This window comes from Dasypus novemcinctus, chromosome 3 (genome assembly GCF_030445035.2).
Source record: "Dasypus novemcinctus isolate mDasNov1 chromosome 3, mDasNov1.1.hap2, whole genome shotgun sequence".
NCBI lineage: Eukaryota > Metazoa > Chordata > Mammalia > Cingulata > Dasypodidae > Dasypus > Dasypus novemcinctus.
In genome coordinates this window covers 46,051,621-46,069,379 of record NC_080675.1, presented here as the reverse complement: position 1 = coordinate 46,069,379, position 17,759 = coordinate 46,051,621, and the positions used below count along the sequence as shown (strand labels likewise).

The 17,759-nt window shown below is 41.0% G+C and overlaps 1 protein-coding gene across 4 annotated transcripts in view; it reads right to left on the bottom strand.

Moving 5' to 3' along the window:
- ESR2 (estrogen receptor 2) overlaps window positions 1–17,759 on the bottom strand; it is a 68,971-nt gene that overhangs the window by 24,123 nt on the left and 27,089 nt on the right. For 2 of the 4 annotated variants that reach the window (XM_058293299.1, XM_058293298.2), the window contains exons 4-7: window positions 13,744–13,860; window positions 9,739–10,038; window positions 3,584–3,722; window positions 1,528–1,602 (exon numbers count right to left, since the gene is read on the bottom strand). In XM_058293299.1, coding sequence (XP_058149282.1) covers window positions 1,528–1,602; window positions 3,584–3,722; window positions 9,739–10,038; window positions 13,744–13,860 — 631 coding nt within the window. The remainder of the gene's footprint in view (window positions 1–1,527; window positions 1,603–3,583; window positions 3,723–9,738; window positions 10,039–13,743; window positions 13,861–17,759) is intronic. The other 2 variants (XM_058293301.1, XM_058293300.2) reach the window with 1 other exon arrangement.

The window sequence follows — 17,759 nt, the reverse complement described above, 5'->3', positions numbered from 1 at the left end:
TAACTGTTGGGCTGGAGGACAGCTAAGAAAGCTGACCCTATACTATCCTGAGGGGAAATGTGGGGGGAAAGCAAAAATCCAAAGTTTTGCATCAATGGCTTAATAGTGTGGCTGTTTACTTTTCTGTGAGATGCATAGTCAGCGGTGGGAATATGTAGGACCTCCCCACCCTGCCCCGCCCCGCCCCACCCCACCCCACCGCACCCCACCTCAGGGAGTACAGAAAGGGGACTCATCTGAAATCATCCATCTGTGCCTAAGAATAATCCCTACATCCTGAAAGTGGTACCACTTCATTAAAGTACATGTCCTTTTTAGTGCAAATTTATATTTCAAAAGTGGGGGGTATCTTACATGCCAGGGCATCTTAAGCACCGATAAATACTACAACCTGCAGTAATCAGAACACAAGAACCTCATGGAGAAAGTGAATTTCTAAGCCAATTTTAAAGAACTAGGTTTGATTGCTTTCCTTTTAGCAGGTGTGATGGACAACCATTTCATTCAAGGGATGGCAAGGATAGAGTATTTTTATTCACTTCACAAGACTGTGGAAACCAAATATATTCCTAGAAAATACATGAAAAATATAGGAGGTATAAAGTACAATACCTCTGGAATGTCACTCAAAGTTCTATTTTACAATGAGTTACACAGAACAGAGCGAGGAAGGACTTAAAATAACAAAATAAATATGGCAATGAGCCACATTTCTATAGTAACTATAGCCTGACAATGAATTATGGTGAAAAATTAGGAGGGGATTAAAAGTTTTGAATTTAAGATATGGAGCATACTGTTTGAATGTTAAATGTTACATGTAATGAATGTCAAATCATTGAAGCAAGGTATCAATTAAAACAAACCTACTCAGGTTAATTTACTTTTGCACACCATTTATCCATAAACTAGTGCTACGTAAAAATAAAATTAGTAGTTATATCTGGAATCTTTCATTATTTGATAGCTACTCCTTTATATAAGAAAAATATTCTGTTTGACACCAAGGACACAATGTTGACTGAGTGAGTCTTGCTTTGGGGCACACAATTTTGTACCTACATATATATTTTCTGGAAGCATATATATATATATATGGCTCCAGACCACAGTTTATCTCTGTATGAGTGGCAGTGGGTGGGAAACTCAAGGCTAAGTACATAGAAAGGACTCAATAAATACATATTGAACTGAAGTTAAATTTCCTGGGTACAAAGGGTAAATGAAAATTTAGAAGTAATAAAATTCTGTGGGTGTTATAAAGAAAACTCTCTAATGGGAATGCAGACTTAGTACATTCCTGAGGACATGATTCCAAGGAACTCTGTCAACATCCACCATGGGGCCCAGCCCAGACCCAAACTACTGACCTTTTCATAACATTTAATATTAGACAGTTTCCTATAGATGCTAAGGACACAAAAATGTCTTAGCATATATGAGTTATTTGAGCAATTATAAGCTCAGATTCTATGGTAGATCTTCACATGAATTTATGATTCTAGTGGTTACTAAAAGAAGAACTACCTTGTTAGATATAAGCTGTGATAACCGGATTTTCCTCTCATCCTCAGTAGAGTCAAGTTTTCTCTCTGCAAAAGCCTCAACAAGAATAAAGGGAAACAGAAATTATAGTCTCAGTATCCACAAATGGGACTAATCTAGTTGTATTCACTGCTTGTACAGTCATACCACCGCTTGAAGCAACACTGATAGGACAGTTCAGTAGAAGACAGACATTTTCATGTAGTGTGAAGATTATTCATTCACTTTGTAAAAAGATTTGTAATAGAACTCCTATGTAGGGCATGATTCCTAAAGTTACTTGCAAAATATTTTTGAATAAGCAACTTCTCCAGGAAAATACCTATTAAACAAAAGTATATTTATCTGTATAACAGATATACTAAGAATCTGAACTATCTTAGACTTGAAATCCTAGATTTCATAAAGCAAGCATATTGGTTCATCAAGGGATGGAACTTCTTTCTGTATTATGGAAATTTTCTGTGTATATTTATATATACCTGGGGAGAGGATATAGCTTTATTTAAAACACCAAGCAAAACGTAATGAATAAATGGGTAGATGAATGAGCACAACAGGTTGGCAGGGTGCTGGTTTTTCAGCCTGCCTGGCAACACAGTGTCCTGATAGGAGAGCAGAAGGAGTGGGCTTTGACCTGGGCAGAGAATGGAGATGGCTTGTTCTAAGGGAAAAGATTAGAGTAGAAGGTTTGCCTTTTTTGCTTTAGCCTCTTTCCCCTACCAGTTTGTTATCCCGCTGAGAGGCAGGAGACTGTTATAATTCGGAATGTGGACCCCAGAACCAGAAACTCTGCATCCCAGCTCTACCACTTACTATCTTGTAACTGCAGGCAAATTACTGAGCCTCCCAGTTAGGGATAATGTGGCGCTTAACCCTAAGGGGCTGTTGTAAAGACTGAATGAGTTGACACAAGTAAAGTGCTTAGGACAGTGTCTCACACATATCAGCCAGTAAGTTAGCTATTTTGATTGTTCCTGAGGGTCTGTCTGATGCTCTGCACGGCTCTGGGCTTCCAGATCCTCCCTCCATAGTTCAGCACTTGGACTTGCTCTACCTCGAGCCACATCCCATGGTCCAGCTCTTCCCAAAGGCTCTACTCTCCACCAAAACTCCAAGTTACTCAGAAAGTTGCTCTTAGTAAATGCTGCCATCCCTGACAACAGGTAGAATGGGTGCTAAGACCTTGGCATACTGCTTTTCATCTGGGTAACATGTGCCTGGGGATCTTTGGATGACCTAAAGAGGCAATATCAACAGTTGGGGGCAGTTTCTGTATCGTTCATAGCCCCGGGCATCCTTCCACTCTAGGCAGAGTTAAACGTGACCAAACTTGCACTCTAGCACTTTTTCAATATGAGTGTGAACATCAATTTCCATGGAGATTTTCAAAATGCTCAAATTTACAGCAAGAAGGTGTTCTGCTTTCCCTCCCAAAAAGCTTAAGTGCTATATATTCCAGTTTTCCCTCTAAAAACAGTTTATGTAATAAGATCATTTAAGTGGATTAAAATTTGGTTCCTTTTCTGTGCCATCATTAAAAGAAAACTAAAAGCAACTATATCCTAGCCTTAGCACCATCATTCCCCAATTCCTGTTAACTTTACCAAGCATTCCATCTACCTCTATTGCCAAAAATGCTATATAGTATGTACATTAGAATGAGATAAAATACATTAAAATAAATTTGGCTACTTTGTAAGAATTTTTATCACCTGACCAGATAGCTCAAGATGTAATTGGTCCCTGCAGATGGAAAGAACAGCAGGATTACTTAAAATTCTAACCCATGAATGGGAATTTTAATGCAAAAAAATCTAAGCGGTGCTGTGCACTTAGTGGCCACATGTCTTGCAGGCCACAGTACCCTGCTTATATCCAGGTTCTCTCCTTCTCAGGTTCTTGACCCAGTGAAGGGGCTGATGATATTATCATCCTCCAATCACCCTATCGGCATGAGATTTTCACTGCAGCATCCACTCACTAAGCACCTCATTCAAACAGATCAGAGAAGAAACCCAAGGCATTTTTTTCTCACCTGTCCAGAACAAGGTCAGGAGCAAAGATGAGCTTGCCGGGATGGTCTATGGAGCGCCACATCAGGCCCAGCATTAACACCTCCATCCAGCAACTCTCCAAGAGCCTCACTTGGTCGTACAGGCTGAGCTCCACAAAGCCTGTGAAAAGCAAGAGGCTGTGAGACACATTCACCCTCCTCAGCTCCCTGTTTCTGTAAAACCAGATTTTAAGGTGTGTGATTCACAATTTCCAGTCTTAGATCCCTTCTAGAGACAAATACACTTCGTTGAGAATTTATAAAGAACTGTTACCTGGGCTTTTACAGCTGACCAGGCAGATGGAAAGGAAGACTGGATCTTTGCTAGTCTTGTGCTAATATTTTCTGCACAATTGAGAAAGATCACGCTCAGCTGCCAGCTGGGCAGGGGGGGGCTCCCTGTCAGATCCCATCTATGACTGGGGCTGGGGATAGGGATGGACTGTCTCGAGGCTATTCCTTCCCAAAAAACAAATGTAACAACTGAAGCAGGGACCACTGGCCTAATAGCATATATGGGTCATAGAGATGGAAAGAAACCTTGATAAACTCCAGGGAGGTGAGCACTTCAAAAGCAAAGCAGAGATAAGTGGGGTGAAAGGAGGAGGTAGGGTAATCAACTGCATGGCCTTGGAGCACAATGGACTTGGGTGTGAATTCCCAGCTCAGCCTATTAGTTAGTTACTTTTAAGTTGTTTTTTTTCCATAGGAAAAACTGGGGGCAATAATACCTACCTCTCAGAACCCCAGCAATGATTCATTGAAACACTATGCATGTGGCTATATAACATTTTGCAATACTTTACTGGTTTTTTCCCTTCTCTGCATTTTTCTCTTGCCTTTCCATCCCTATGCAAGGAACTAACTGACTGTATTATCACTGCCTCAGGGGAGGTAGTGGCAAATGGAAAACAGACAAAGTCTACAAGATGAACTTAGGGAAGAAGCTCACAGAAGAACTTAGGGAAGAAATAGGAGGTGAAGACAGCAGAAGGAAGTATTTTGCTGGGAGAAGGGACCAGTCTAAAGAAGCATTAGGAAATAAAGATAGAGGAAAGCACTATCTTTAGAGGAATTCTCTTGAGCTAGAGGGAAGAGAGAAGGTCCATGGGACTTAGAGCAGTGAGCACCCATGTCTGGTTTTCCAGTAGCACCCTGGGGATAAAAGACCCCAGAAAGAAAAGGCTGCATGACATGTCTACCTTCCTAAGAAGAGCATCCAGAACTGAAGGGCCATAGAAACAGGGACACTGGACAAATGTGTGGACAGGGGCTGATGAGAGAGGCTCCCCTTGCCTCATCACCAACTTTATGACACAGTACAAGACCTTGGAACTATGGCCCACCCTGAGGTGGGCAACTCTTAGAACAAGGGAAGTTAAATCTCTGAATGATCCATAGGAATAGGGGCTGGAAGTATGATTAAGTTATACAAAAAAGGGCATAAAGAAATATGAGAATTCTGAGATTGCGAACTGTGATTCATACCTGTAACATGCATAAAATACATATCAAAATGCCTAGCAAATCCCAAGCACTCAACAAATGTTGTGGTTATAGGTGTATGTATGTGGTTGTGGTTATAGGTGTATGTATGTGTATGTGCACACACACAGCTATATTGCCTTCCACAGATCCTCCAGAGACTGAGAGTTCAGGGGGGTTACTGACAGCGTTTCAGGATTTTAGCAAGGTAGCTTAAGGACTCAGGATGACTTTGTTAACCACTCAGAGAAGAATGGGCTAGATGTGATGTCAGGTATGCGCTTTCATGGGTGGAATGATGGCCATGTCAATCTCAAGTGAAGTCTGCAGGGGCCTGTCCAGTTGAACGTTTTCAGCTATAAGGTGGAGATGATACAGGAGGCATGCCAATCAATTTTCCAGACCATAGAAAGATGGAAGAAAAGGTGAGTACCTAGGATAACAGAGCCAAAATTCAACAAGCTCCCACCAGTACCAGGGGGAAAAAAGTTAAAATCAATAAGATGGTAAGTTCCAAAAAAAAAGCTTACTGATAGACAAGAACAAGGTAAAACTGGAGATGACAAAAGGGAATAAGGTAGAGTGACCATTGCATTCAATATCTAAGCCATAGGGAAGCAGACTTGGCTCAATGGTTAGGGCGTCTGCCTACCACATGGGAGGTCCACGGTTCAAACCCAGAGCCTCCTTGACACGTGTGGAGCTGGCCCACGCACAGTGCTGATGCGCGCAAGGAGTGCCGTGCCACGCAGGGGGTGCCCCCCGCATAGGGGAGCCCCACGTGCAAGGAGTGCACCCTGTAAGGAGAGCCATCCAGCATGAAAAAAGTTCAGCCTGCCCAGGAATGGTGCTGCACACACAGAGAGCTGATGCAGCAAGATGATGCAACAAAAAGAGACACAGATTCCAGGTGCCACTGACAAGAATAGAAGCAGACACAGAAAAACACACAGCGAATGGACACAGGGAGCAGACAACTGGGGCAGGGGGTGGGGGAAGGGGAGAGAAATAAATAAAAATAAATCTTTAAAAAATAAATATCTAAGCTGTGACACTTATGAGAATAAAAGGGGTGAGTAATCATGTGGGATGCCAAGATGACAGGAATAAATTGGATTGTCCCAAGCAAATCAAAACATAAGGCCACCCAAATTTCTGGACATCTGCAGTCCTTACGAAGTGAACTAACAAGGACTGAGGCTCCCCTGGTGGTGACAGAGATGGAAAGTAAGGGAGCCATGCCAGAGGCACTTTAGAAAAGTGTTTTGTTGTTGAAAATCATGAGCATCTACTTAAATGCATCTACTTAAAGTTATGGAACTGTATACATGATTTTTTTTAAAGCACTGCAAGAAGCATGGCACACAGAATACATACAGTATTTTTTTTAAAGCCACAATATTTTGAGGCATAGCAATGGAAATATTTTATATTATTTTTTAAGACAAAATCTTGCTTTAAGTTGGGGGCCCCTGGAGCTTTTCCACACAAAGGACATATGTTCTCTTCATAAGACCCAAACAGAGAGATACAAAATGATAAAAACAAGGTAAGGCTCTGATCTCCAAACAGATAAAAGAAATCACACACTAAACTGCATTATAAAGCTAATTGGTGGTGAGACTTAACTCTATGTTGAATATTTCTTGAACTTCTCAGTCATAAACAAAAACACTAAGGTTAGAAGAACCATAATCAGTGGTTTCACACTTACCATTATAACCACATGCTTCTTAAAATACTTTAATAAGATAATACGGTTTGTTAGCAGAATTTAGATGACAAGAAGAGGCATAGAAGGCCAAAAGGAGAAGGGAAGAGAACCTATTTCTTATGATTCAGACTTAAAATTCTAGCTACTAAATTAATTACCAGGATGACAATTCAAAATCCTCACTTAGGATTGCAAAAAAAAACCGTCTGAATTTAAATTACAAGAAACATGCAGAAAAGGCCTGATCAGACATCAGTGAGTTTACGCTTTACTGAGTTGCTGCAGGCATTGCTGAGGAAATTGGAGATGAGGGGAGAAACAGAGACACTAAAGAAGGGATCACATCCATCAACAAAATCAGATTCAACCCTGCAACTCATCCACAAATAAGAGCTGCTGCCTTTATACTAACTGCTTTTTAAAAATCTCATTTCAGGACTTAAAAAAGAAACTGAGGGAGACATACCAGTACCGTTAGGCCTACTTTATTCTCCCAATGCCCAAACAACAGCTAACACCTAAAAAGCGAACAGCTATCACTCATACACCATTTTCTGCATTCCAAGCCCTGTTCTAAACCAATTAATACCTACAACCACCCTACAAGTGAAATCTCTTCTCACCCTCATTTTACAAATGAGGAAGTGATAGCACAGAGAGCACACATGGCTTAAGTCTCTGAAAAATCATAATGTAAAGTGGACAAGTGAGAATTTAATAGTCATGAAAGTAAAGATGAATAATCCTTTCCAAGGCACATATTAAGCCCAGTTCAGTATCTTAATATGTGAACACATTCCAATCTCACCCAAAGTTAAGATCATAAGCCTACGCAAGAGAGATCAAGCTTTATGTTCTTGCAGATATTCAGCAAGATCAAGGTTCAGTGATAGTTTAAAACAGTTTTTGGTTTGGACAATGATTATGTCAGCTGAGAGAGGAAAGAAATAGCACCTTCAGACTATTCATGTTTTCTGAAAATTTCTCAAAATACCAGGTTTGAAGAGTACTAACGCAGCTTAAGAGTTTTGTTGTTTTTAAATGACACAAAGAAGCTGCCCAGATTTCAGCAATAATTAACTTCACCAAGACTCTTCATGTGGAGTCCTGCAAATAGTGTTTGGAATAGATTTATGGCAAAAGCTAGAAGAAAATACATCAGTATTCTCTCCTATGGAAGAGCAGAGAAAATAAAATAACCTAATGCTGACAAAGGTGAAGATGCTAGATCATCAGAACCAAACTGGACACCAGAAAATCCTCAGGAAGCTGAGAAGGACCAGGGCCAGGCCAACAAATGACCTGAAGAGATATTCTGGCCAAGGGCCTTGATTCCCATAGTTCTTTACTCCCAACTGCTGTTCACCCAGCTTCTCATCCCCCCAATCTTTACAGTTTGCCCTCTGGAGTCACTGTCCCTCGTGGCTTAGAGCATAGAGAGCAACCTTGTCCCTTAGCCTGACTATAAAGACGTGCATGGAGATGCCCTGTCAGGGGATGATGGCTTCTATGTTAGAATTCTAGCTTCACTCTCCCACAGAAACATGGATTCAAACGGCACTTAGGTGGTAATCATAGCTCAGTACAGTACTTCAGGTGTATGTGCTACAAACTGGCCTGGGAAAGTGACTGCATTATGGAATGGAAAACGCAGGTTCCATGATAGCTCATGAATAAGTAAGCCCATTAAAAAAAAAAAAAAAAAGGCATGAAAAGGGTTTACTGAAAGAGAAAAAAAGCCTATTCTTTTTTTTATTTAAGATTTATTTTATTTATTTCTCTCCCCCTCACAGTTGTCTGTTCTCTGTGTCCATCTGCTGTGCACTCTTTGTCTACTTCTGCTGTTGTTAGTGGCATGGAAATCTGTCTCTCTTTTGTTGCGTCATCTTGCTGCATCAGCCCTCCACGCGCGTACAGCACCATTCCTGAGCAGGCTGAAATCTCTTTGGAGCACTCTCTGCCCATGGGCCTCCCCCACGTGTGGCGCAGCACTCCCCGTGCGCATCAGCACTGCACATGGGCCAGCTCCACACGGGTCAAGGAGGCCCGGGATTTGAACCGCGGACCTCCTATGTGGTAAATGGACACCCTATCCACTGGGCCAAGTCCACCTCCCACAAGCCTATTATTAACTTGATGGCATTATAAATTTATCGGCCTATTGATGACTCATTTTACTTTGATGACTGGTTTACTTTATTTGTCCATATATGTTCATTTGTTTACAATAAAACAGATTATATGTGGTAACGGTATTTTACTAATTCTTTCTCTAATGGAACAATATATTTTACTAATTCCTATTTAACATCTGACAAACCTTTCACTTTCATACTAGGTCATACTGTGCTCCCAACCCCCACATAGCCACAGCCCTCCTCTCAATGGCCAGAGTCCACCGCCAAGAAGCAGGTCAATATGAAGTCCATACCCTTTCCTTTTAGACCATGTCCAGTTCCCAGGATCCCAGAATTCCCTGCCCAGTTGGTCCCAAGCCCACTTCTAGCGACTGCATGGGCCTCTTCCCTGGGCCCATCCTCCCAGTACATTTTAGGCACAAGAGGTGGCCAACAAGCGAGTGTCTGTAGAGGGTGAAGGATGGGGTGTGGCAGGACAGTGTGGGATGGTTCTGGAGCTAGGAGGGAAAGGAGGAGGGAAGAAAGGGCTGCAGGCGACTCTCCCTGTGTTGCCATGTTTAGGCACAGAATTCAGAGCAGTCCAAGAGTTCTAAATTTGATCCTGACCTTCCAGGTCATGTTGAAGGGTATTTGTGTCGAGGTAGAAGGAAAGAATCTATTTCATTTAAAAGTTACAAAGCAAACCATCAAACTGCTAAATAGTCATCATTTGTGGCCTTTCATTTGTACTCTTGCCCTGTAAATGTGAGGGGCTGACCTTTCTACAAATAAATGGAAAGCTAAGACTCAGAAAGCCTTACCAGGGATTTTCTTGGCCCAGCCAATCATGTGCACCAGTTCCTTGTCAGCAAGCTTGGTCAGGGACATCATCATGGAGGACTCCGTGAAAGGCGAGCTGGGGCGGCTCACGAGCACATTGGGTGGCTCGGCCTCAAGGAGCGTGAGCACCAGCTGCTCGGGGCTCAGGGCGCTCAGCAGCAGCTCCTTCACTCGTGTCACGTGGCCTGCGTTTTTCTTGCCTTTGGTCAAGTAGTGCAGCTGCTCTTCGGCATTTCTCTGCCTTCGCACTATACGGTACCCACACCTTTCTCTCCGGGAGCCTAAAGAGGAACGCATGTGTTAATACAGCACTTTCTTCATCTCTTCTCCAAGCCGGCATTCAAGCTTCCCAAGTCACCAGAGTAAAAATGAAGCAATGTTTGCATTGTAAGGACCCGAGTCTATTCTCACAACTTGTCTTAGAACAGAAGATGCTTTTTTTTATTTTCTGCAGCCGGGTGAGGCATTTAATAGATATGATCAACAGCCTGACTTTTTATAACCTAGAACCCAAATGACCTGAAGATTCTCCACTTCAAGGTGCTACATGGATATTAAATCAATTTCTCTTTTATATAAATGCTATCAAACCTATTTACAAATCATGAAATTAGGAATTTTCCTCAGGTAGAAAAGGGGAGAAAGTTAGGACTTTGATATTTCCAAACAGTTATCAAATAATGCACTATCATAACACATTTCTAAAATGATCACATGCATGTGATAATGATGATAATGATAGTGATAGATGATAATAACAGCAGCTAATATCTACTGAAAGCTTCCATGTGCTGGGCATTGTATACTGTATTTAGATTATCTCATTCTTACAACCACCCTAGAGGACAGGTCCATTACCAGCTCCTCCAACCTACAAGAGAAAACTAGGCAGGAGAGAGCTCAAATGATTAGTCCAATGTAGGAGAGCCAGAAAATAGCAAATGCAGGATCTAAACCCATGCAGCAGTTTGAATCCACTACTGGTGCTTTTAACCACTATTTAATATTATTTTATATTTGTATATTTTCATGCAGGTACATACAAAGGTGAATAACGAGACACCCCCTGAGAGATGCTGAGCTATTGTCCCAAAGCAGGAACACAGATCAAATAACTATTAAGATTGTTTTCCTTATAAAGTGTGTCCTTACAATGAAGCCTTGTTCCTGAAGTTAGTCTGGGTGGAACGACGCCAATATTTCAGTAGAAAATACAAGGTTGGAAGCACAGAAGAAAAAAAAAAGGAAAATAACAGAGGAAACATGATTTCTGTAGAAAAGGAGATGGTGGAATGCATAGGAATATGCAGAATACAGGCAGAATCCCTCATTCCCCAACCCCAGATGGAAGGAATAATGTAGATGGGGGTTTGGGGGAAGGCAGGGGAAGAAGTGCTGGAATGGGAGAAAGATATAGCTAAGAAAATTCATTCCTAATTGTCTTTCTGGTCAGTGAGGATATTGCCAGTGAAGAGCTAAATATCCAACTGTTTGAACATCAATTCACCTCAATTCTTCTGTAATCCTCAAAGACAATAAACTATTTTTTTTTCCCTCAGAAAGCCTACCCCTTTACTTTCTGGCCAAATTCAAAGACTTTCTTTCGTTCCTTTTTCCACTGAACATTCTTTAACTACCTCTCCATACTTCACCTCATAAAATTGTATTGTACCAAAACTCATAACTTATCTGAGCTTTTCAGTGAGGGAAAGAGAAAGGAAGGGAAAATAAAATCGAGTGCCAGACACTGCTGGGTCTTTAGATACGTTTTCATACTTATTTCTCAAGAAACCCAATGAAGCAGATCCACTTCAGAGATTAGAAAACCAAGGGCCAGAAAGGTAATGTCGTTTGAGCACTCTCACAGTTAGCAGGAAGTGGTGAGCCAAGAATGATACTCAGTCCCGGGCAATCCAACCCTCTTGCTCTTCCTACCACACTACACTGCCCCCCACCGGTAGAGCACACGTGTGTCACTGCCCAAGGTCCTGAACCACAAAGGCTGCAGCTGCCCAACAGCTCCCAGTACAATGAAAGTGGTTCTTAATCTAATACTAACGTGGTAATCACACACACACACACAGAGTCACCTTAAAATACTGGTTAACTTAAAACATAAAACATTTATTTGCCTTCTCTTTAAACAACTCTTGCAGTTAGACAAGTCACTTTCCTGCATAAACCACACCCACTGAACATTGTCTCTGGATTTCAGGTTTCAGCTTCTTTAAAAGAGAGAAAGAATCTAGACACTTATAAAGCAATCTGCAGAATCTTTCTAGGTTTACAATTTTTTTCCTCAATTTCACCCATACCTAATGCAATAGCTACTAGCCTTTTACAGGTCTTTTCAAAGCATTCATTTTGGCTTTCATGGAAACAACTGTCTTTTCTTACTTATATTTCTTAAGGTAACCAATTATATAATCATAACAAATACAATGAGTAGAATCAGGTTTGGGAAGAACTCTACTAGTTCTTGGTAAGGATAAAACTGAAGTGCTGGAAGAGAAAGGCTCAAGCTTATTTTAGAGAGTAACCAAAAAGCCCTGGGAGGTCGTGGGCATTCGCAAGATGCCTTACAGAGGAAACAGACTATTGATAACTCTAGGAAGCCATGAAAGTATGATAAATTAAGGGACCATTTGCTTCAATTGTGAACAGGGTGATGGTTCTTACGTCTTGTACATACGAGGACAAAGAAGAGGGCCGAGAATGTTCAAGAGACAGAAAAAGCTACTGAGAGATTTTCAAGGAAAAAAAGAAGGGCTTTTGTTTTGACTTTTTTCAAATAATTAGTTACAAAGAAAGAAATTACAACCAGCCACAGGCAAAATACAGGCTAGCAGGAAAATAAGAGGAGTACAGTTAACTGACATGAGTGTACAGATCCAAGCAAGTGTGTGCAGACAAATGAACCAAAAGCTGGCAAGGTGGAGAGAGCAGGGTGTAGGCATCATGGCTATTGCTTATTCTAAAGTGCTCATTTTTCTTTGTTTTATTTTACACACACTGTCATAAAACAAAATCTATACTTTATGTCTTTTGATGCTTCTAAGATGTTTTTCATATATTTTTCCACTTTTAGAAAGGGAGTGAGGAATGAGTCTTCTCCATAGTTACCCTATCAATCTGCATGATATTCTTTTTTTTTTTTTTTTAAAGATTTATTTATTTCTCTCCCCGTCCCCCCCAACCCCGGTTGTCTGTTCTCCGTGTCTATTTGCTGCATCTTCTTTGTCCACTTCTGTTGTTGTCAGTGGCACGGGAATCTGTGTTTCTTTTTGTTGCGTCGTCTTGTTGTGTCAGCTCTCCGTGTGTGCGGCACCATTCCTGGGCAGGCAGCACTTCCTTTCGCGCTGGGTGGCCCTCCTTACAGGGCATACTCCTTGCACATGGGGCTCCCCTACATGGAAACACCCCTGCGTGGCACGGCACTCCTTGCGCGCATCAGCACTGCGCATGGGCCAGCTCCACACGGGTCAAGGAGGCCTGGGGTTTGAACCGCAGACCTCCCATGTGGTAGACGGATGCCCTAACCACTGGGCCAAGTCTGCCGCCATATTCTACTTTCTTGTCACAACTTTAACTGTGGACATGTCCCAGGACTTCATCCTTACAATTGTACTTTTCAGGGTTACAGGCAGCTAGCCACCCAGCCCCTGCTTGGACACTTCAGAGGCTAGAAGTACCCTAACCCATGCACAGCCTACTCCATTATCAGAACACTTGAATTGAAGTAAGGTGTTCCCTATTTGGGGACCAAATCTGCCTCCTGTAACTTTTACTCCAGCTTTGTTTCCTGCAGCTACCAGGAATAAGTCAATTCCTACTCCGATATGACAGGTACAAATATTTGAAGATAATTACAAGGTCTTCAATCTCCTCTCCTCCAGGCTACATGTCCTCAGTTCCTCAAACTATACCTTGGAAGACACAGCTTTCTGCATATCCCAAATGCAATTAAAGGAGAAGGGAACACTCACCACACTTCACCATTCCTACTTCATAGCACTTCCGCAGTCGGCAGGCCTGGCAGCTTTTGCGCCGGTTCTTATCTATCGTACACTGATTTGTAGCTGGACAAATATAATCATTATGTCCTAGAGCAAAACAAAAAGAAGGGACTTTATCGTTAAAATATTTTGGCTAAATCTCTTCCTGGTGGACAACACTGATAACCCTACCCAGCTGAGAGACAGGGGTCATCTCCTTAAATGACAGGTAGGAATACTAAGGTCAAGTCATCCTGTGTAAATGCCTTGTTAGTTAATAAAAAAAGACTTAGGAATATTTCAGTATCCTACCTTTTGACTGACAGGATATTCTCTATGTTCTTAGAATTATCAAAGAGGTCCATTTAGAAATATTCTCCTTTGGACATGGAAAGTGAGACAGTGACATAAAACTGGTTTGCTCCAAATCACACAACTCCTTAAGAGTTGTACTTGTGTATCAAGTCATGAAATTCTGCTCTTTATTCTCCTTTATAAATATTTTGGGGATTAAATATATATTTTTTGGAATCTAATTTAAAATAAGAAACTGAGTCAAAAGGAACAAATGAAGAAATTAGATAGCTAAATAAGAACAGAAGAACCCAAAACACAAAAATAATTGTGGTTCATTAGTTTATTATTCTCTATTCTTCACTCCCTCCCTCAGTCATGTGACTTTGCAATGTACTATCATGGACAGTGTAGATTTTCCACCGATTGATGTTGGGTTTGACCATGTGAATTGCTTTGGTCTCTTGAAGGCCAATGAGGAAAAAATGCCCAAGGAAGCCACTGGTGGAGACAAGTGCAGCAGACCTGAACTGAACCCAAAGCCTGGAGCCAAGCCTTAGGAAGCAGAGTAAACCTAACCAACTCACAGACCCCTAAATAACACCATTCTATGCACTTTAGTAAGACACTAAGATTTTGAAGCTTCTTGTTATAAAGCAATCACTAAGACGATGGTGCTTCTTTTAATTATTTGATATAGGGAAGAGATAAGAAAATTCACATTTTAGAAATTAGTATTTCACATGCAGTATGGAGAATGGATTTGAGGTAACAAGACTGAGAACAGGAGACTGGGTAGGAACCTGCTGCAGTTGTGCAAACTAGAGACGAGGCCATCTGGACCAGGTATTGGCGATGAGAATTAAGAGACCTAGATGGATCTGATTCAGACTAAAGAAATAGAAATTATAACAAAAATATATAAAAGTGAAAGTGAATAGATATTGTGGTGCCTCTATTTCTTAATAGTGTTTTTCTAATGAGAAACAAGGCCTGAATTTCTTACGTTAAACCTATAATGAGCCAGAATTTCAGTATGGACAATGATAAATAAAATAAGCAAGTTATTAAAAAAAAAAAGCCAATCAAAAGAGAACGTATCAGAAGAGACTGAATTTATATTAAGTTCAAAAACAGAACTAAGTTATGTTGCTTAGGGATGCAGGCATAGGTAGTAAAACCACAGCAAGGAAGGCAGAAGTTGGGATCATCTTACCTCTGGAGAGATAGAGGAGGCTATGACTAAAAGGATGGAAAAGACAGATTTGGAAGGCACTAGCAATATTCTGTTTTGTGGCCTAGGCATTAATTGCACAAGGATTTGCATTATAGTTGTTCTTAAAACTGGATAGGATATGTTGCATGCAGAATCCTTCATGTACGCATGTTGACACAATGAAAAGTTAATTTAGAAACTAACTCCAACTTCCTAACATTCATCTCAAGCTCTAAAATTTAGAGAAATACTTTAGGAAATTTCTCATGTAGCAAAGGTAAGGTATATGAAGTACAATAATGTTTTTCAAACTTTTAGCTTTCTTTCCTTCTGTTATGCTTAAACTACAGTTAATATCTTTTCCCCCAAAATAAGATGGTCTAGTATGGTCATGTTTTTCATTTAAGCACTTTGATCTATTACATATTTATATATAAGGATTGATAGCTGGAAGGCTCATTACCAAAATGCACAACTGAACCAAGGACCTTGTATGTGGAAAGCCAGCATTCAACCACTGAGCAATACTGGCTACCCCGAGCTGATTTGTTTTCTTCATTTGTTTGTCTGTTTTGTTCTTAGGAGGTACCAGGGATCAAACCTGGACCTCATCCATGGGAAGCAGGTGCTCCCCCACTTGAGCTCTATCCGCTCCCCCACAATTATTTCTGCGTAATGGAATTTGGGGGTAATTTAACTTCCTTCTGCAATGTATTTCTCTGCCTAGTTTAAATTTTTTATGATAAGCACATAACACCTTTTTACAAAAATGAAGGGGGTTCTTTTTGTTGTTAAAGAGTGGCTCCCAAGAAGCAGCTGTGGCTCAATCAGTTGGGCTCCCATCTACCATATGGGAGGCTCTGGGTTCACGTCCCAGGGCTTCCTTGTGAAGGTAGGCTCACTCGCATGCTGCGGAGAGCCACCGTCCCACAAGCACGACAGAGTGCTGACTCAGCAAGGTGACACAACAAAAAGGGAGATAAGCAAAAAAAAAAAAAAGAAACACAGAAGAATGGACACAGAGAACAGACAACAAGCATGCCGCAAGCAGGGAGGGGAATAAATAAAAATGCATAAAAATACAGACATAGAAGAACGCACAGCAAATGGACACAGAAAGCAGACAGCAAGCAAAAAAAGCCACAAGAAGGGGGATAAAATTTTTAAAAAGTGCCTCCCATGAGCAGGGTAAGAAGGGTGCCCATGGAGGGAGATGTGTGGCTGGAGCGCAAGCAGAGTGAAGAAGGCTTCTGCTTGGGACAGTTTGCCCAGTGTGGAGCCAGGGGGTTGTCTGCCTGAAGAAGCAGCAAGGGCAGCAAAAGGAAATTGGTTTCATGCAAGGGGATTGATCAAATAAGTAATATATTAAAGATACTGGGAGTTAGTTTTCTCACTGTTAGAGAAAGAAGTTACAAATATAGAAAGGGAGAAAACCAGAACAATCCTGTGCTATTGAATTGGAATTGAAGGTAATAGGATAAACTTAGGGCTTTCGTTATATACAGATAGAGAAATATAGAAGGTATATGTCTATGTATTAATATATATGTATGTATACATATAAATATATTCTCTAACTGTCCCCTGAGAGGGCCTGGATGCAGGGATATCCCAAGAGCAATAAGTACACCTAACACTAATATCTTGGTTTCTAAATATCATTCTCCACAAAGACGAAACAAGCCTCCTTAGATAAAGAGCTTATTCCAGGACTGGGACAGTGAACGTACAAGATGAAACATCTTACGGTGCTAGGAAGTAAAAAAGTGCCTAAATTACATGTACATGTTTAAAAGATAGGAAAGGCAATTTAAAGCATTCCTACTGGACAAATCTGGGACAATATGAACATCAAAATGAATAATGCTAGTAACAGATTATAACTCATTGTAGAAATTGGAAACCATGAGTTTATAGTGATATAAATAAGTTAATTAACTGAAAACGTAAAGACAAATGGGAAATTTACATAATCTCAAAGGACCACCGAACAAAAATACTCATTGGTTACAAACAGAAAAAGAGTAATTTTACAAAGTAGAAGCCTGGCAGATACTACCTTAATCACATAAAGTGAACATCATCAGCAATGGGACAAATTACTACATAACTTATATAATCTATATTATTAGATAATACTATATGATTTATATAATCATGTACCACTGAAAAGAGTCAATGAGAAGAACACATTTCAAATCTAAAACTGTGTAAGCTGAATCTAATCATGAGGAAGCATTAGTCAAACCCAAAATGAGGGCCGTTTTGCAAAATTAGTCCTATAATCTTCAAAATTGTCAAGATCATAAAAGTCAAGGAAGGAAGCGGACTTGGCCCAATGGATAGGGCATCCATCTACTACATGGGAGGTCCGTGGTTCAAACCCCGGGCCTCCTTGACCCGTGTGGAGCTGACCCACACGCAGTGCTGATGCGCGCAAGGAGTGCCCTGCCACACAGGGGTGTCCCCCGCGTATGGGGAGCCCCACGTGCAAAGA